This window comes from Papaver somniferum, chromosome 5 (assembly GCF_003573695.1).
Source record: "Papaver somniferum cultivar HN1 chromosome 5, ASM357369v1, whole genome shotgun sequence".
Taxonomy (NCBI): Eukaryota; Viridiplantae; Streptophyta; class Magnoliopsida; order Ranunculales; family Papaveraceae; genus Papaver; species Papaver somniferum.
In genome coordinates this window covers 215,730,894-215,752,119 of record NC_039362.1, presented here as the reverse complement: position 1 = coordinate 215,752,119, position 21,226 = coordinate 215,730,894, and the positions used below count along the sequence as shown (strand labels likewise).

The 21,226-nt window shown below is 35.1% G+C and overlaps 1 protein-coding gene across 1 annotated transcript; it reads right to left on the bottom strand.

The window, feature by feature from the left end:
• Positions 1–14,393: 14,393 nt before the first annotated feature.
• Positions 14,394–20,698, bottom strand: LOC113278610 (serine carboxypeptidase-like 7). Its single transcript, XM_026527414.1, has 11 exons — positions 20,204–20,698; positions 19,933–20,114; positions 19,759–19,835; positions 16,704–16,826; positions 16,518–16,620; positions 16,393–16,430; positions 16,179–16,280; positions 15,947–16,033; positions 15,150–15,224; positions 14,785–15,029; positions 14,394–14,692 (listed from the first exon to the last, which is right to left on the bottom strand). Exons 1-11 carry the CDS (start codon positions 20,401–20,403, stop codon positions 14,623–14,625), a joined length of 1,302 nt encoding a protein of 433 aa, XP_026383199.1. The 5' UTR covers positions 20,404–20,698; the 3' UTR covers positions 14,394–14,622.
• Between the last annotated feature and the right edge of the window lie 528 nt (positions 20,699–21,226).

Genomic DNA, 21,226 nt, shown 5'->3' with positions numbered 1-21,226 from the left:
AGTCAAGAATCCGACGATGATGATATTCTTGATTCTGAAGATCCATCAATCTCCTCCTCCATGAAATATTTATCCACCCTTTTCTCTAACACAATGTCAGCTATTAATGATGATGAACTACATCGCACTTTTGGAATGGTCTCTAAAGTCTGGGATGCTCCCATCTTGGATGATCCATCTCTTCGCGGAGCTGCTTCTGTAATAAACCAAAGTTTCCAATATGCACTTGGTTCTATGGTAATGTTCACATCTTCGCACTTTCTTTAATATTATTTATATTCTTTCTTTTTATTATATAATGCTTTCCTTATATTTTCGCATGTATCTCGCCTATCTTATGTGGTTTCCTCAGATTACCAATGGAAACTTCTCAAGCTGAAGGGAGAAAATACCAAACTTAAAACTGAAAATTCTACCAATTCTGAATGTATTCGCAAAATCCAAGAAAGAAATGATGAACTTATTTGGTACGTAATTTTTATCATTCCCATTTCCCTTGCTTTATCTGGTAATTCGCACTTCTTATTTTTCTATGTTCGCAGACATTTATAACCTTTCTTATGAGGCATCTAATTTTCACAATGAGGAAACTCTTTCAGAACACCTCAATTCTTCTTTAAACAATTATCCTACCAAAGGATTTGAGAATCTTAGTTTGGAAGAATTAAGACCAAAGTATACTTCTCTTAGAATGGATCATAAACCTCTATTGACTACACTCCATAACTTCAGACGTCGTCTTCATGAGAATAAAGAGGCAATTCAGATTTTGGAAGCAAAGAAGAACAAACTCATTAGTGAAAAAGATGAGGTTGCTCTCAAGGGTGCGAAGGCACTAGAAAAATTCCAAGAAATTGTCCTTAAAGTTCAAGTTGAACGTGACTTAGCTTTGAGTGAAAAGAACGCACTTATTGAGGAAAGAAATTTAATTTGCTCTCAACTTCTTATAGAAAGTGAAGATGAAATTATTTCCAATCATGAAGGTCATTTGTTTCTCTTTCATACTTGTCATGTCTTGAGGATGATATCTTTTTTAATTGTAACTTTCTTATTTATACTTCGCAGAGAAAGAGAAGAACTATCTTGAGAAGATTGAAAAATTAAAGATGCAATTAGCTATTGAAGAGAAGAGACATCTTGAGGAAGTTGAAAAGTCTTCAATGGAGTTATCTGCTCGCAACTCCAAGTATCAGAAGTTAAAAAACAATTATATCCTTACTGTTTCGAATAATTGCAAGGATGCCACTCGTGCTCGCGATGCAGATGTTAAGAAAGTTTGTGTTGATAATGATATTCCTCTCTCAAAGTATACATTCGCAGACGTTCCCCCCAATGAAGTTGTTCCTGATATTTCTGATAGTGAAGAAGAATATGAAGAATACGAAGAAGAAGTTAGTGATTTTGAGGTCGAGCGAAATGATGAAGATAATTAATCATTCTTCGTTTGTAAATTCTTTTTCTTCCTCTTGTATATCTTCATGTCTTTTGGAATGAACACCTTTTAAGTATTAACTTTTTCTCCTTTAATATATGTTCCCTTTGATTTATATGTGTATTCGCACATAGCAAAATTTCACTCTTTCTCGCACGTGCATGAGACTATCAAATGGGGAAAATAACATTCTTCTTATGTTTGCATTCCCATTCTTGCCTCTGTTAGTTGACACATATTGATAGGTTGTTGAACATAATGTCGTCCTCTGTCTTATTTTTGTTCTGTATCATGCGAAGTTATTCGGAGCACATTCATTTTCCTGCAAAACAAAGTTAGAATATATCTTATCTTTCTCATGAGGTCTTATTTTTCCTTCCTAATTAAAGGTTTTATTTTTCCCAAAAATCTCTCTGTTCTTGTGTGACGAAATCGCAGGAAGTCTTTACACTGTAGTGTATCGACCCATTGATCTCGACTTATCTTTTTCTTGTATTATTACCTCTTCAAGTTTCTTATGTGCGTAAATATGACAAGCCTTAGTACTCCCATGAGTAAAAAGCCTCATGACATTTACGTCTTTTGACACAATTCAGCTCCCTAATGGAGGGTTTCTTCCTTATATTCCCCCTGGTTGCCCCTTCAAGGAAGCTTACCTCTACCTGTTTAAGGTTGGATCCTCCCATCCGGTAATACAACAACTAATTGATTTCGCACTCTTATCCCTCCACGGATAAGGTTTATGGTTACGAGACTGCACCCTAAGTGGGGTATCTTCAGACCGAGTGCATCATAGTCAGGACTTGTCAAGAGTGGCAAGGTACACTCTAGAAGCCCCGGGCACTCTTGACTCAGCCGTGTACCTCGGCGCCCTGATCGAGTTTCTGCACTCCTTAGGAAAGATCTTATTACCTCAATCTTTCGATTTAGGTGTCTCTCTTGGATGGGCATTTTCGTTTTTCACACCCCAAATCTCCATGACTCAAGTTCCAGGGTCGATGTAGCTTTCCCTTGAGTCATGCTTACCAGGTTTTCCCCGACTATGACGTGCGATAGGTCTTACTTTTTTCCTCTTGCATTTATGCGAACTAGGTTTCACGCCACATTCGGATGCCTAGCCTCCCTAGTTAGAGTTTTTATTTCTGTTGCCTTCTATTAAGGTCTTATGAAAATAGAATTTTTCATTCCATTATTATTCTTGAGATATCCAACTCTAATACACATAATTCTTATTAATTTCTTACTCATGAAGAAAAACATTTGCGCTTTTCATACTATTCACTTGCTTCATTTACTTTTTACATCTCTTTAAGTTCGCAAATGCTCCTCGGAACATTACTTCGCATGATTTCATCGATCTCCACTGTGCAAGAATCTTCACAAATTTCTTGAGAACATAACTTCTTCCTCTGCATTCGTTCTACTTCGTTAGAAGTAATCTTTCTAGCTCGTTTAGCATTATTATTCACAGAAAATTTTGCTTAAATATCCTACTTATCTGTTTTTTCACTTTTAGACACTACATCCACCATTAATCTTTCACCTCTTTGACTATCTTTCGCATGCTTCTTCCAATTTCTTCGTTTGCATTCTCGTTCTTCGTATTTATCAATTTCAATTTCCTGACAGCTTATACCTTCATTTGTATCTCCTCTTATTATGCCAAGACCTTGGGGTAAAGGAAACTTTATATATTAATGGAATGTCGAAGCCATACCCAAGATACTATGCAGACATGTCCTCCCAATCAAAGCATTATAAGGTGACTCAACATCAACAACGCAGAATACAATTTCTGTTGGAAGACTTTGTAGAGGAATTCGCATTGTCACTTTTCCTTTTGGCTTATTCGCAGCACCATTAAAGCCGTAAATTTTATAAGTTGAAGGAATTAATTCGTCATCTCTTCCACCCATAGTCTTGTATGTATGATAAAAGAGGATATCAACAGAACTCCCAGGATCTATGAGTATTTTATTTATAGCCCAAGTATTCTCTTCATATTCTTCATCATCCTCCACTTTTGCTTTCGGATTAATCCCTAACCTCACCACTAGTGGACATTCATGTGGCTCTCCTGATCCAGGTGTTTCTTCCGCACTGAACGAAATAGTCTGCTTTTTCCAATCCTTTAATGGTGATACCTTCGCAAGGTTAAATATTTCTCTTCCATCATTGTCTTTTGTATGCACCCGACTTAAGATGTTATCATGAAAGTCTTCTATATTCTTGAACGAATGTATAATCGAATTACAGTATAGATTCTTCGCCTTAGCACAAACTTCGATTACATATGTATTCTTTCCTTTCTCCCCACCATATGCATTTCCTCCTGGTGGTGGTGGTAAATTCTGTGGCTGTTGTGATAAGAAGTGGTCCAGTTTTCCTTGTTCAATCATTCGCAGTATGATTTTCCTCACATTTCTACGATTACTTGTTGTATGACCATGAAAGCGATGGTACACACAGAATTATTTGCACCTTCTCCTTGGTGGTGGCTCATCTCCTACATTATGTGGTTCAGGAATTTCTTCCATTAATATAACAACTTCCCAGATTTTGTCCACTGTAGTATTCAACTTTGGCAAGTTTATCTGTTCCCATACCACTTTTCCAGTTCCTTGTCTTCTATTATAATATGGTTGTTGGACTCCGTAGCCTTCTGGTGGATTTTCCATTCTTTGAATCTTATTATTTCCTCCACGTTTTTGAAATTGTTTTTCTTTGTATTCTCTTTCGAATTATTCTTGATCTGCGCTACTCATGGCTACCATCTTTTGTTCCACCTCTTTAATGTCCTTTCCTTGACTTCCTTGTGATGTACTCGCAACAGCATTTGTCATCCTTGGAAGTAAACTTGCATTCCCATTATTCGCATTAGGTATCGCAATTGGGTAAGACTCCATATCTCTATGCTTCTCGTCAAGTTCTATATACTCCTCTTGAAATTTCCGCAGCTCTGACATTGTTATGGTGCCCTTTATCCTGAAGATCTGTGTATATAATAAATATGTAGAAAAAAGAGCATTGGTAAAGGCTAGTATAAGATTTTCTTCATCTACTCGTCTTTCCATTTCACTACATATGGTTCTCCAACGCGTGGTTAGATGACGCAAACTCTCATTGATCCTTCTGCGAACTCAAAAGGCTGTCTCAATCTCTGGTCTTGACATATTATTACTGATATATTGTCCCAAAAAGACGTTCTATAAATGACGAAATGATCTAATGGTTCCTACTGGAAACCCTTCAAATCATTGCAAGGCTTCCCCTGTCAAGCTGGCAGGGAAATATTTACACAACACTACATCATTATCTTCCCATTGCAACAGAGATCGACTGTAAGCTTTTATGTGTTGTACTGCACATGTACTTCCATCAAATATACTTGTGAATACTGGTAAATTGCATTTGGGTGGTATTATTGCAATTTTAATTTTCCTTGAAAAGGGTGTTTTTCTAGCTTCTTCCACTGCTTCCTCTAACTGTCTCCTTCCACCATTTCTTCGCGCAGTCATCATTTCTCTTAGTTCTGCCATTTCTCTAAGAATTTCCTCACTCATAGTTTGATCTAAGTCTTGTCGCATAGGTCTTTTTAATCTCGCTTTCTTCAATCTATTCTCATGATTATTATGTCGCATGGCCTCTTGTATCTCTCTTTCTTCAGCTTCTTCTCTTCTTCTCCTACACCTTTCTCTTTCATCTCTCATACGTTCATGAATAACATTATTTCTTTCATCCCATTCTTCGCGTGCATATTGATATCTCAATATATTTCTACCATGCTATAGAGCTCTCCCATGTTCTGGATCATTTTCTTCATCATTATATGACTCATAGTTTGTGCGATATCGCTCGCCTGTATTTTGACGTCTGTTGTTCCTTTGACCTTCTTGTCGGTGATGATGCTCACGCGGTTGCTCGTATCGGTCATATTCTATGCGTCTTTCATCGTGTTGATCTTGTAAATTATCACCTAACTGTAAGTTCTCATCAATATTACCTAATGATTGTTCTCGCCTAACATCTCTTTGATTAGATTATCTTCGTCTTGATGAACTTCTGCTTGCCCTAGATATTGATCGTGTAGCGCTTCTTGATCTATGTTCTTGCAATCTGAGATTCTCTTCTCTTAGATCATCATTCTGACGTACTAAATTCGCACGCACTTCCTCCTCTCTTCGTTGTTCTGCAATCAATCTTTGTCTAAGTTCTGCAATTGTCATATCTTCTTCATTTCCTTCAATCCTTCCTGCATCTCCAGTTCTTTGTTCCTCTTCTTCGGTAGAATTCGTTCATGTAGTATGAATACTCACTCGATCGTAATCAATATCATTGTCCTGCTCTTGTGTACGATAATGTTTAATTGGAGTTTCATTTCTTTGATTTTCTTTTTTTTCTACCTCTGGTTGTTCAGGAATTTCACCTCCTCTTCTTTCAGCAATTCTTTTACTCCTCCTAGCTGTCGTCGTTTTTTTTATGGACAGAAGTGCTATCTCTATAAACGTACCTCCAGTCTTCGATGGCAAAAACTATTTATGGTGGAAAATTGTTATGCGTTCGTTTATACAAGCACGAGATTTTCAATCATGGGTTCGTATTGTTAATGGCTATAATCCTCCATTAGTTATAGTAGACGGTGTAACTGTTACAAAGGATATTGGTGATTATAATGATCTTGAGATTCTTACTGCAAAACGAAATTCTGAAGTATTAGATGCAATCATACATGCCATTACCCCAGATCTTCAGCACCACGTTACTACGTGTAGTAAGTCTAAAGATGCTCGGGATATCTTAGAAACCGTATTCGAAGGGAATTCCGCAGAGAAAGAAGCAAGGCTTCAATATTTAGCTTCTGACTGGGAAAAACTTCACATGTCTGATGATGAAACATTTGATGATTTTAACCACAATGTGTCTGAAATTGTTAATGCGTCATTTGCATTAGGTAAGACCATTCCTGAAAAGGACATTGTGATGAAAATTCTCAGATCGTTGCCATCTAGATACGATTCTAAGAAACATGCCATTGAAGAAGCAAACGATCTTTCTACACTCTCCAGAAATACTCTTGTTGGAAAGTTAAAGATCTTTGATAATGAACACGCATCTAAAAAATAGGTGATTTCTCTTGTGCAAATAATTCTGAATCCTCTAAGGATAAATCTGGTTCGCCAGATACTAAGGATGTAACTCCATGGAAATTTAGAAAACTCTTGAGAGTTATGAAAAAGAGTTTTTCTAAAGGTGCAACATCTCCTAATGATGATTGTACAATGTTATAACTGTCATGGTTTCGGCCACTTGTCTTAAGTATGTCCTAGCTGGAGCCGTAGACAATCGGCATATGCAGCAGCTTTGCCTACTCTTGATGATCGGACTGAATTTTATAATCCCCAAGAGTTGGATGGAGAGGTTGCATTAGCTTCTGTAAAAATTCTTGCGGATACTGATTCTGATTCTGACGAAGAAGTGTTCCATGTGGATCCAGTTGCTAATAACCTTCTTAAAGAAAGTCATAAAAAACTCTCGGAAGCTGAAAACACCATTTTCAGTGAGAAAGTTAAATATGACAGACTTCGTAGTCGAAATAAAGACTTGCAAGACCAACTTTATTCTAGTGGTGCAAGAGATTATCTCAACGAAATACGAAAGCTTAAAGAAGAAATTTCCGAAGGTCGTGATCGGGAAATTATTCTTCAAGCAAAGCTAGCTAACTTGGAAAACATTGAGATGAACTTGTTATTTGATTCAGAACGAGAAGATCTCAAAGTTCAATGTGAATCATCCAAGAATGATCTAGTTATTGAGCTTGAGAAGGTCAAAAGTTTGGAAGAATAAAACTCAAGTTTAAAAGAGAGTTTGTCTAGAAATAAAAGCTCATATAAATTAACCTCGATATTGGGAGCATGTAAAATTCATCGTGATACACGAGGATTGGGATAGGAAGGAATAAACGCTCCTAGTATTTGCAAAGAGGTAAAATTTGTCAAAGCTAAAGTTTCTTATTAACCAAAACCTTCCACGGTTGACAAAATTAAAGTATCTCTACCAACTGCCGACAATGAAAAGAGGAAATTTTGTCAAGATCCAAAGCAAGTACATACACATTCAGGTAATACTAAACATAATTTTTTCCATTCTACGAAACATTGTTTTTATTATGGAAAACCAGGTCACTTGCAAAGGAATTGCATATTTCTTAAACGAGATAAAACCAGATCTGATTCTGTTAATAAGACAAGATCTGATGTTCCAAACTGGAGAAAAACTGCGTCTCATAATATCAGTTCCGTCAGTATTCCTCCCAAGAAGGTTCATACTTTTATTGGGGAGAAAAGGAAATACGTTGATCCAAAAGATACTGAGAAATGGGTACCAAAGAAGATCAATAAAGCAACAAGTACTATTAAGAAGGATCTCCCAGACAAGAGTTCGACAAGGGATAACATCTTAAAAAGGTATGGAACAGTTATTCAAATTTTCAAGGAAGTTGTTAAATTCCTAGAGTCTATGCATGATTTTGTTTCAAATACCTGTTGTGAGCAAGATTTTGATCACCTCAACACAACCTGATTGTGTTGAAAGTGCATCCTCACCAAGAAGCCCTAATAAATGCGGTGAGGATTGCAAAAAGAATTGGGGCGCACATATTATGTTGGGATTTTTCTGAATATATGGAACAATTTATTGTTTCGAGCTGAGTTTAAGTCGCTTATATATTCCTCAAAATATGTGTTGGTATACTTTCGCTTCAATCAATTTTATCTTTACCTAGTGATGAAAGTCATGATATGTTTCAATCACTTTGATAATTGCTTCGACAAGAAATGGTGTAACAACTATATAACGTCCTCTAAGAATGTTTCAATGATTGGAATGAGAATTTAGATTACATAACCAATGGTGGACATAAGCATTGTTGTGGAAACACATATGTGTATAAGTCTTATTCCTTGAACCAAAGTTTGCGAACGTTGTTGATCAAGATAACCGGAATATGGCATGAGCCAAGTCCGCGAACTGCCGAATTTCTCAAACCGAGAATTTCTGCTGGAGTTTGTAAACTCTGTCCGGTAACTTAATTCTGCGAAACTAGTCTGCGAACTTGAGAAGGTTATATATCTAAAGATGATTTCTGAACTTAATCTTAAAAAGACTAAGGAATGTAGTTTGCAAACCGTGGTTATAAAAGTTCATGCACCGATTCAAGTGACTCAAATCATCTTTGCTTCAATTGTGTCTTTTGTAGTACATGAGAGTTCCTTGCAATTGAAAAACTCTCTAACTAGTTCATGTGAGTCAATTGAACTAGTTATGGTGAAGAAGAATATGGTTAATAGGAAGTGATCATATGGCTAGATACCACATGCATGAGTCTTAATTACCTAACTTGATTTGTGATTGAAATTCTTAAATTTAACAGGTTAGAAGCAATTATCAAAGCCATGGATGTTGGTTTTTATTATCAAAGATACCTTTTTCATATAATTATGGTAACAATTATTGGTGTAAATCCTTGTGTAAAAGGTTATTCTTCCTTCTAAGCATATTAATTCTTGTTTATACAAGTTTGTATCTTAGAAAATATGATCACAATACTTGATCTTCATGATTACATATTGTGTATTGTCACCATGAGATAGTTCTAAACTTTTTAAGTAACACGATCTCATGAGAGACTTTCAATGATTGGTTCTTAAATCATATCTCATTGTAGGATTTCTAAAATCCAATATAAATCCTTCTCTCTGAAAGGTCACTCTTGTTGTTCTTTAGGGAATGTCATTTTATAGGGGAGAGCTCTTAAATGAACTTGTGCTTAATGGTCATATTTTTGGTAGGGAGAAGCGGGTTTGGAACATGTAGGGGTTACTTGCATCTTAATAAACTCCTTGATGAAGTCACTAAGTTTCGACTCTGTGGTATCGTCTAAACAAAGTTGATATGTTTTTTTCTTTTGGTCATGAAGTGTCTCCGTGAAAATTTCATGAGGATCCCACTAGTTTTCGTACCTTTGCAAATTTATATTGACAAAAAGGGGAGAATTAATGTGTAGTTCACACTAAAAATACATATGGTTTACATATCATTATGTAAGGGGGAGTGGTTTTCATGTTAAGGCGGAGTATTGACTAAGGGGGAGTGATACATATCACCGTATTATTATTGTCAAAGTTGTGATACAATGAAACTTTGATGATGTGTAATAATACTATTATGGATCTTAAACAAGTACAAGATGAACACACGAAGAGTTGAAGAACCAAGAAAATCAAGCTTGTTGTTTTTGCTTTTAACAAGTACAAGTCATATGTAAAATGGTTTTGTCACTAAAATTGACAAAGGGGGAGATTGTTAGAGCACTGCTCGGTTGAAACCACTAGAGTTGGTACGTCAAGTTAGTTGTCAATTTTAGTTGCCAAAATGCATTCTTGATTCAACATACTAAAGATAGTTTCGGACTAGATTAGGTCTAAGAAGTTGAATCGAAGATATTCTTAAAGGATGAAGATTGAAGACTACAAGAAGACATCAACAACTACTTCATCAACAAAAGTATGTGATTGATTTCATTTGGATTCTTGTTCAATTTTACCTTTCTAATCTATCAAGATAAATGCTCACTCTATGGAACAATTCCAATGACGGTAATTATGTACATTTATGTATATATACTTGAGGTTATTTGATTCATGACCTTGGAGACAATAACCTTTATCCTTATAAAGAATCTCATGTTATAGTGAATGAGCTTATGAATCCAACGAGCCAAGAATCACTCAATTCCGAGTTATAACGACGAAATTATGATTGATTTATTAAAGTTCATTAGTAGGAAACAATTCATGGGATGTTTGTAACAGTTCATGGACTTGGGCCCAATTACGTGACTAAAATCTATTTTTGGTCAAGTTGGTGATGTTTCCTTGTCTAAGCAAGATGGCTATTAATCCAAACATATTTGATTACCATATTAAAGTGTTTGTGATAACTTTTAATTCATTCCTAAGTTAGAATGTGATTTACTCACATAAATAAATATTTTCTAATTAATTATTTAATTAATTATTTATGCATAATATTTGTAACTTAGGAAAGACTCTAATATTTAGGAGAGCCTTGAAAAAGTAAAATAGATTTGCTTAGCTTCCAAGCTATTGTTCATTATAAATAAAGGGTTCGTGAGTTTACACATTTTTCATCCCTTTTGGAAAATAGGCGTAAACTTTGAAGGTTGTTTCCATGTATTTTTTTCTTCGTGGACAAGAGTGAGATAAAGTCTTTGTATTGGGGATCACAAAGCCAAGTTGAATTAAATCTTCGTGATTGATTATACAACTTGTAATCTAGGTTTTTCACCTCTTGTCTATTCTAAGGTTTTCTCTTATGATATAAAACCATTCAAGAGTTGTTGATCATAAACCCTAGGTTTTGACAGATTTCAGTTTCCGATCGTATACCAACACTTGTTAGTCGAAATCGGAGACTAGAAAGAAAAACTTATATTGAGGCATCTAGTAAAATCCTTGAGAAGTTTTAAACAAGATATCTCTAGATTTATTCTAGTTGTTCTTGTTGTAGAGTTATTAGGTTTCTCTTCCTTTTATTGAAGAGTATAATAATCCCTAATCTACAAGTTTGTTTTGATATTACTTTTACCTAGTAATTGTTTTTATCAAAATAAACACAAGATTTCCAAAACCTCGATTCATATCTAAAGGGAAATCAAAACGGTGTTTTGTGCAAACAAAATATAGAATCATATCAATCGTGTTATGGTATCTTTTAAAGAGAGCCTCGGGTTCTGCAAGAAGATTTGTATGAAGAATTTCTAAAGAGAATCGGTATTCTGATAGGAGTTCTACAAGTGCTGAAGAAGGTATTACATCTAGTCCGAATAGGTAGTAGGAAATTGGTGTAACAACTTATAATCAGTGTGTGTTTATTCTGGACTAGGTCCCGGGGTTTTTCTGCATTTGTTGTTTCCTCGTTAACAAAATTTCTGGTGTCTGTGTTTTTCTATTCCGCATTATATTGTTTATCTTTATAATTGAAATATCACAACTTGTGCGTTGTATCGATCAATTGTGAAATTCAACCTTTAGTTGTTGATTGGAAGTTGATTGATCCTTGGATATTGGTCTTTGGTACGATCCAAGTTTATATCTCTTTGATTTTATTTACACTCGCATATTTCTATTTGCTTGAGTATTAAATCAAGAGATTGAGATATTAACTCCCCGATATACTTTTTATTAAGATTGATTCTAACTGTCTAGTTGATTCTCTTAAAAGTATATTAGAGTTAGTCCATACAGATTGCTAATCGAAATATTGGGTGAGGTTGTTAGACCCCCGCTTTTTCAGCATTGTTGAATACCTCAAGAATATTTTTCAGGATCAATCTTTTTCTGGACCTCAAATGGATGACTTATTCTTTAATTTAATTCCTTCAGATACGAGTGCATGGCTAGAAAGGGAGATTGATGAAGAAGAAGTTTCGAATGTTATATATAAAATGTCTCGGGAAGAACAAGTCCCTTGGGCCAGATGGGTATCCTATTGAATTCTACTAGAAGACTTGGAGCAGGTTGAAAAATACCTTCATTGCTCTTATTCCAAAGAAGAATGTCACCGAAGAAATCAAGGACTTGAGGCCTATAAGTCTGGTTAATGGGGTGTACAAAATTCTATCAAAAGTTTTGGCAAAAAGGTTCAAATTATCTCTACCTCATGTTATATCTCAACAACAGTCAACTTTCATCAAACAAAGACAGATTCTGGATGGGGATCTTATTGCAAATGAGCTGAATTACTCAAGAATTAAGAGTGGAGTACCTGGTCTACTTTGTAAAATATATTTTGAAAAGGAATTTGACCATGTTGTGTTGAACATGTAAGGTTTTCGGTTCTTATTAATGGATCTTCTGAGGGATACTTCAAGAGTAAAAAGGGCATCAGACAAGGTGATCCTTTGTCACCTTTTTGATTCTTAACTGTTGGCGAAGCCTTAACTGTTATAATGAAGAAAGCCTTAACTGCTATGATGAAGAAAGCACAAGAGGATGGCTATATTAATGGTTTTCAAGTTTCAAATTCTGGCACTAAGGTTAGTCATCTTCAATTTGCTGATGATACTTTAATTTTTTTGGATATTTCTGTGGGTCAAGTTAATTAAGTTTCTTAGAATTCTCTTGTTGTGTTTTGAATTACTGACTGGTTTAAGGATAAATTTTGCAAAAATCCACTTATTCGCAGTGGGTTATAATGGTGATATGAATGAGTTTACTTCTCTATTAGGCTGGTACAACTCAGTTTTGCCAACAATTTATCTTGGGCTTCCATTGGGTGATAAATATAAAGGCATTCATAAGTATGATAGGATAATATACAGGCTCAATGAAAAGCTTGCAGGTTGGAAAAAACCTTATCTTACAAGAGCTGGTAAAATAGTTCTTATTAACAGTGTACTTTCAAGTTTACCTGTTTATTTTTATGTCTCTATTTGATATGCCTAAATCATTTGAGCTCAAACTGAAAGGAATAATGAGGTATTTCCTATGGAATGATAACAAAGGACAAAAGAAGCTGCATTTGGTTAAATGGGATGTGATTTGTCGAAGGAAGAGAAATGGAGGATTGGGTGTTAAAAAATTGAGAATTATGAATAATGCTCTCTTAGTTAAATGGCTTTGGAGATTTAAAAATGAGTCTTATTATTTGTGGTGGAGAATTATTGATGAGAAATATGGTACTGATGGTTTAGAATATGGCTTTCTAAGCAGCCAAAGGCACTTATGGTGTTTCTGTTTTGACGGGTATTATGCAGAGAAAAGAGTTTTTCTTACAAAATTTTAATTTTAAGGTTAACAATTGGCAGAAAACAAGATTTCGGGAAGATAGAAGGCTGATGGATGATGCTCTATGCAATTTTTTTCCTCATCTATATGTAGCTGCAAGGTCTAAGTTTCTCTTTGTTGCTTCTGTTTATACAGGTACTCTCTCTGACCTTTTCCAAAATCTTAAACTCCCTAGAAGGTTATCAGCTGAAGATAATGATAATTTGATATTATTCATGAAAGTTTGACAAACTTCAGTTTAAATCCAAATTGTGAAGATGTTTTTCAATGGGCTCTTACAACAAAAAAGAAGTTTTCAGTTAAATTTTGTTACAACAAGTTATTGGCAACAGTTGAAGCTCCAAGTCAAGATATATTTCAATTTCTTTGGCAGCAAAAATATCCTCCAAAGGTTTATTTGGTGTTTAAGTCATTTCATATTTCCTATAAAAGACTCTCTTATTCGAAAAGGTATTGCGACACCTACCACTTTTCTTTTCTACAACAATGATGAAACAACTTCTCACATTTTCTTACAGTGTGAGTTTGTAGCTGGTATATGATATCACTTCATGGGAAAGTTGAATGTTTGTTTCACAATGCCATCCACTATTCCTGCAGCTCTTTTAGCTTGGCAACTGAATTTTTATACTGTTCAAAAGAAGTTAATTTGGAATCTCTTAGCAGTTGCAATTCTTTGGTGCACCTAGAAGGAAATAAATGCAAGAGTCTGCACAAACAAATCTCATAAAAAGGTTCATGTTATTCATATGGTCAAATACTTTTCCTTCGAATGGGCTTTGGAAATCAAGGATTTTGAAGATGTCTCTTTTAATTCTGTAGTTGAGAATTGGGTCAATGTATATTTTCCTCTTTAGTCTGTTAAGATTTTTGGTTTTTTTGCACTTGTTTTTGCAAGTTTTTTTTCCTCTTTTCCCCTAGGTGGTTCAAGCCTCATGTGCCACTGTTCTGATCAATAAAATTCTTTCTTTATTGATCAAGAAAAAAAAGAAAATGTTTTTAGAATAACTTTTATGCCAATTAGATTATGTATTGTACCCTTTTAATAAGGTTTTTATAGCCTTAGAAGACATTCCACTTCTATTGGTACAATTGTTTCAAATACATAGTCATAATACATTTCCATGAAGATCACTAGTTGCCGAAAGTGATCGTGAAAATGATGTTCCGTGCGTATTACTTTTTTATAGGACGAATATTTTTATAAACTATATAAGACGAATATTTTTATAAACAAGCACAAGCTCGCTTTAATCAATCTAATATTATACAGCGGCCGAGTAGGATAAAATTATAAGTTTGATGTGGATAAAAATGTTGAAATTAGGATAATATTTTGTTGCTTGCCTTCAGAGTTGCATATGTAAGACCGCTTGAGTATGTTCTTGTGTATCTGTATGTAAAAAAATCTAAGAAATACTGCAATTTTGCAAAATAAAATAAAAAGTAATTGAAATCAAATCAATAATCTATACTAAAACAAACCCTGCAATCTGATCATCGAGAAGCCATGGGCGCCAATCTTCGATAATGGATAAATTCAGTGATCGTATACATGCTTCTGTTGAAATATGTGGCACCACCAAATCATGATCACCACTGTATATGAGAGATCTATAACCAAGTTTGGTGCTAATCTTTCGATGATATTCTACAATGCTTGAAATGCCATATATATCATACTTATAAGGTGCGTCAGAGTTGCACCGAACCCATTTCTTAACTGTTTCCTGTTTGAATCATCGTCAAAATATCAAGACCACGGTCATCATTTGCGCAATATCCAGATAAATGATTGTGTCTATGATTAACAAATTTGCATGCCAACTAAAGGGGAAAACATCTCATACATTTCTTACGTGGAGAGCCTCTTGAACACGGTCATCATTTTCCCAATATCCACTTAAAACATCTTGATTTTGACCCTATAGAATCAAATAGAAATTGCGACTTCACACCCTGAATTCCACACACACGCACATATATTGGAGAATTGAACACGAAAGAGTATACCTGGCACCCTGGAATAAGGGGCACGTCGACCTCTGATGTGGGGAGAAGCTCTGCAATTTCCGAGAGGGGTCGTCTATTATAATTGATTGGCGGTTTGGGTTCACAAAATTGGTTAAAAAGACCAAAATCAACAATTTCTTGGTGAAATGGACAGTTAAATTTTGATATTGTTTAAATGGACGTAAATGTAAAAATAGGCAGGATGTAACCAGTTTCATCGTGCCCATTTTCAATTATTTTTTCTTATTTTTAATTTACACAGGATGTATCCAGTTTCATCCTTGATATTTTTAAAACTTAAGTTAGGATGAAACCAGTTACTATTTATTTTTCTTGGCCATTTCACCCAAACTATTTTTTACTCGTCCATTTGAACCGTGATTTAAAAATATTTGGACAAATGACCCATTTTCCGATTTGGGTTTTGGCGTCTGGTGATCGCAATAGTTCTCCAAAATGTGTACAGTACTAATATTTGCTATGCACTGAAAATGAATGCGTCAATCAAGTATGTTTATTTATTTTATATGCCATCGCTCATTGGCTCAAAATGAAAATGCTGAATTAACAGAGAAATTAATAGTTGGAGACTTCCCTTTACAATTCCCTACAGAAAGCAGAAATGTGTACTTACCTCTTGGTATCTTTCTCCATCCTTTGAGCAGTTCACATTGTCAAGATCAAAATTGAGATACTTCCCTTTACAATTCTCCTTCATTGACTGTAACCAAAACATATAAATAGTGTGGCTTATCCTCCCATTGTTTCATGAAATGCGTATTCTATTGGTTGGAAGGAAATTCGGCGTTACAAAACGCACAACGCACATGCATTACACTAATCTATTCCATTGTATATAAAGTTACCTCAAAGAGTTCGTAGGATAAAAGGCCCATGCCATAAGCATATGGTACCCTTGCATTAATGTCCAATTGTTTTTGGGTTAGCGGATTCCCGAGTAAGTAACCCTGGAAAAACAAATAAACAACTTGAAAATATATGATAAACATAAATGGATCGAATAGTAATGATAATTCATGTATCGAAGCTAGTATTATTTGCAAACAGTAAATATGTTACCTTTAAGTTAAGGAATGGATATTTTTGCGTTTGAATATCTGAAATGTTTGACGTAGATTAGAGGGAATGAACATTAAAGCTATTTGCAGTACACCGTCATATATGAATTAAATAATTACGTATACCATTTATCAAATGTTGAACAACAATCGGAACAATGATGCCTGAATATGAATCACCACCAATGTAAAGAGGGTTGGATTTAAATTCCGGATGCCTGAATAACCACTGCATCGTATTCAATTGTTATCCATTTCAAGTAATTAGGATGCCTTGGGCGGAGGAAGTTCAAAAATTTATTCAATTGTTACCTTAATTACAAATTCATAGCTACTCTGCGATGACTCCTTGTCACCAACATATAAATTAGCTGAAGACCTCGAGTACGAAAATTCAGTGTAAACGGGGGCTTCTGGAAAGATTACGTTTGCAACCTGGATTGACCAAATAGTATATATCAAGACGCAAATTTGCTCATCTTTTGTGTTATGTAGTGCCTTGTAATACGGGCATAAAGAAAAATATCGCCAAAAATATGAGATGGTGTGAATTTAGGATCTTCCCTCATTTTTAACTTAATAATTATTTTTATTCTTTTTATGTGTTTACTTACTAAGTTGTAGAATTATCTTCTATGAAGCTGTAAGACTTAGGAGACGAACTCGTAAACTCTCTCGCTTTCTCCTGTGCGGAAAGGGACGCTAGTTCACTACTGATAAATGGTTGTTGTACTCAAGTTATAATGCAATAATGAAAAAATAAAAGTCTTTCAAAAGTGTGGTGGTTAAGAGCATCCACAGTCACGATCAAATTTGGGAACTATACTCAAATTTGGTCTCAAAACCAGCCGTAATGGAACGGACTAAAACTATATTTAGTCGAGATAATTAGGGTTTGGGACCAAATCTGGTCGCCAACCCAGACTAAATCACGTTATAGTGGGACGGAGGTATTGTGAGCGTATGAATCCAGGCGAGAGTATAGTGAGCGCATCACACCGGGCGTTTATATAATCAACGTATGATATTGGGGCGGAGGTAAAATTAGCGTATGAGTGAGGCGCATTTATAAACACCGCCGGACCAAACGGATGTAATACATACGCCCCAGACCAAGCGTAATTGTCTTATACGTCCCAATGGGGCGCTGTTTTAATGTGCGCCTGGTTGGGGCGCTGTTTTAATGTACGCCTGGTTATTTGATGTTTAACTTGTAGTGTCTAATAACACTTTAGCAATTAAGTACCAATTAAGTACAGTGCATGGTCCATACACTGCTTTATCCACCAACAAGACCACACGTCTTTTTGATGTTTAATTGTGGGGGATTACATGATTATACCTAATAACACTTTATCAATTACTAATCAAACTCAATAATTAAACACAGCTCACCAGGCACACTTTGTATTTCCGTCCCACCCAGACGCATTTTGTATTTTCGTTCCACCCAGACGCAATTTCTATCTCCGTCCCACCAAACGCACTTTCCATCTCCGTCCCGTGTCCGGCGTGAATTATACCTACGCCTCAATCAAGCGCGCATTATATCTCCGTTTCATTAAGACGCATATTATAAACACGCTCCATCAGGAAACATGGGTATAAGTTCCGTCCCGCATCAAGCGCGGGTATAAGTTACGCTTCACCAAATTTTGGTCTTCTCCCACTACGCTTGAACACACAGAATACCAAATTTTTTTGGCTTTTAGTCTGGCTTTTGGTATTTGGTCTGTCTCATGACTGTGGTTGCTCTAAGTTGTGATGATTTTGTGGTGGTTCAAAAAGACCTTTCATGTGGTGGGTCGCACTCTTAAAAATAAGTCCATTCGAGGTTTTCACTTTTGCGCAGGTCCTAGACCAACTTTGTAGGTTCATCTGGACTTGGGATAAGTGTTGTCGTATTACATGGGATTGATTGATTTGATTGTAATCGGGACCGAATATGCTACTATTTGTGGTAAGAACTAAGAAGATGTGATGGCAAGAAAGAGAGTCAGGAGTCCAATTTTGTGCACACTACGTAACAAAACGACCCTATTGGTTGTTACAAAACAGCCGTCAACCATTTATTAAATTTAGTCATTTTTTTTGATTTTTATTCAAATAAAATCTATGAAAAGCAACTAAAATATAGGATTATAATATCTAACCTAATTAAGTTAATAAAATCTCATTTTAGAAAAAAATATCAATAAAATCACCGCTGGAATTTTTTTTCCTGACTATTGAAAAACCAGAATCACGATAACTTTTAGCTTCTAACTGTATTATTGATGACTTTTTCTAACTAGGTAATTCTGTAACGGAGGCTATTGTTATTAGCATCTTTGGGTTAGGGATATCTTATTATGATGATTATGATGGACAATCATCTGTGATGGTTAAATTTGTAAGGCTATTAAAAATGTTGATCACTCAACATGACTAACTCCATAAATTTCTTGGTAAATGTTAGATTTGAGTTTATCGGCAGAAGCCATCATGATTAAGATTTATATGGCTTCGCGGGAAATCATGGCTTGCTATATGGCAGAAAAAAAAATCATCAAATCGTGAATGAGAAACGAAGAAACTATTTCCACAGAAAAAGTCGTCAAATCATCAATGGCATGAAGAAATGTTGTTGGCGTTGGTGGTTTATTTATGGTTTTGTTAATCAAATCCATTTAGGTGATTATTAGATGGGAAATATATCCTATTACCTTTCTAAGATTTAAATCACATTAAAACAGAAAATAAATTAATTTTATTTATTAGATAACTGACTTTTTTAAAATAGCCAATAAGATCGTATTGTTACGTGAACACTCATTAAAGGAGTGTGCAGAAAACTGGTCTCAAGAGATAGAGAAAGGCAAACGATCATCATAGAGATAAAAAAGACTAACACAACTGGGGCTCTCTTCACTCTTGGTTTAAATTCTATAGCTTTTAGTAACCTACTTCTTAATTGGGTAAGCAGTTCTTGGTATCAGCTGAAAAACTAGCAGGACTGTGTTGAAAGTTGAAACTAATTTTATCAGCTGAATTTTTTTTAATTTTTCTTTGGCGAAAATGGATCTAAATGGATGGGATAATAGTGTTCAACAATAATTATGCAAATATTAACCGCATTCCTATTTTCTTTAGATTCCAATTTTTCAAAAAAAATAAAAATACTAATCATTCTTTTTTCTTTTTTCTTTATCGGCAAAGAAAAAATGCTAATAATTAAGTCAATAATAATGTGACAAATCAGAAATGCACCTATAATAATGTGAGTGACATTCTTCCAATTTATTCAAAAGGATTTAGGAGGAAAAGTTAAACCATATTACACTGAGAAATTAATTTAATAAACATAGTAAAGCATGCATGCACCAACCTTAGTCCATGAGTTTCGGTTGAGCACCAATTTTGGCAGCCCACCATCATATCCAGCTATGTCCATTGTTATAGGACCTAAAATGATTAAACAGGAAAAATCATAGTTACGTTATCTGATAAAGAAAACCAATATATCACCACCACACAGAGACGGTGCTTTACAGATGCCTACCTATCTCAAACAGCAAAGCACTAAGACTAGAGCAACGCGGACCACCAGTGAACCAGAGCACAAGGGGATCTTCTTCAGGCTTTCTTTCCGATTTCACAAAATAATAGAACAGCTCAATATCTTCATTTCGATCATGGTTATTACTCTGTGAATCTTCATCACTAATATTAACACTGATATACCTATTCACCACAAATACATATATTATTACGGACAGCTGACTTTTTATGCAAATAACATCCTGAGAATTAAACAATTTAACGATACAAACCCTGTTTCAAGATGGAAAGGAAGCGATCCTGAAAATCCAGGTAAATATTTAACTCTTGATGGTGGCGAAGATGATGATGATGAAAATCCAGTACTTATTGTCGTATTAGAAGAGGCTTCAAATTTGGACTGAACCCATGATATTTGTAAAAGAATAAAAAGAGAAAGAAGATTGAAGTGAATATTCAAATGCCTAACCATTGATTGTTCGATGAGGAAGTATATTGAGCTGGAGCTGGAGTTGTTAGGAGCTGGAGGATTTAAGAACAACTCCCAGGAACAAATCAATATATATTTATAATACAGCACTAACCTTGTTGATATGTACCTACTAATATTCTACCGATATATCTACATGGTGGCACCATGGGTTTGGTTTAGTGTAGTGTATGGTGTTATATGCGTCTACGGTTTACACTAACTATCCAAACCACCATCACGACTATAGGAGTAACAAATTTGATGAGATAATTAACGCAAAACAATCTTCACCATTAGGCTAATTTGGTGGATTTGTATGATCCACCATAATAATCATACGTTAATATAACACTAGCTAGATAGACAGAAACCTACCTATATGCTTACATACAGATCTTAATCGATACACATCACATCATCACATGTGTATATATTTTTAGTAACCATTTCTCATGTATTCCCCCATGTTTACAGTTAATAATTCCAACTACATTTTAAGAAAAAAAAATTCTTAATAAATGCAGTACTATGTTCAGAATTGCGTGGATCAAAGTCATGCCACAGACCTATACATCATGAATGAGAAGTGAGCCCATCGTCGACGCTGACGTATGTATATTTTCTAGAACGAACGCGAACACTTTGTTTTGAATAAGACTCAATCTCCCCAAAAGGATTTAGGAGGAAAAATTAAACCATGTTACACTGAGAAATTAATTTAATAAACATACTAAAGCATGCATATACCAACATTAGTCCATGAGTTTTGGTTGAGCACCAATTTTGGCAGCCCACCATCATATCCAGCTATGTCCATTGTTAT

What these genes read in the sequence shown, in the direction of transcription:
- LOC113278610 (XM_026527414.1), bottom strand. Translation starts at nt 20,403, where the DNA reads ATGGTTAGGCATTTGAATATTCACTTCAATCTTCTTTCTCTTTTTATT. An exon ending in TGCTTTGCTGTTTGAGATAG is followed by an intron (nt 19,836 to 19,932) that starts GTAGGCATCTGT and finishes TAATCATTTTAG; the next exon opens with GTCCTATAACAATGGACATA. An exon ending in CTCGATGATCAGATTGCAGG is followed by an intron (nt 14,693 to 14,784) that starts GTTTGTTTTAGT and finishes TTTTACATACAG; the next exon opens with ATACACAAGAACATACTCAA.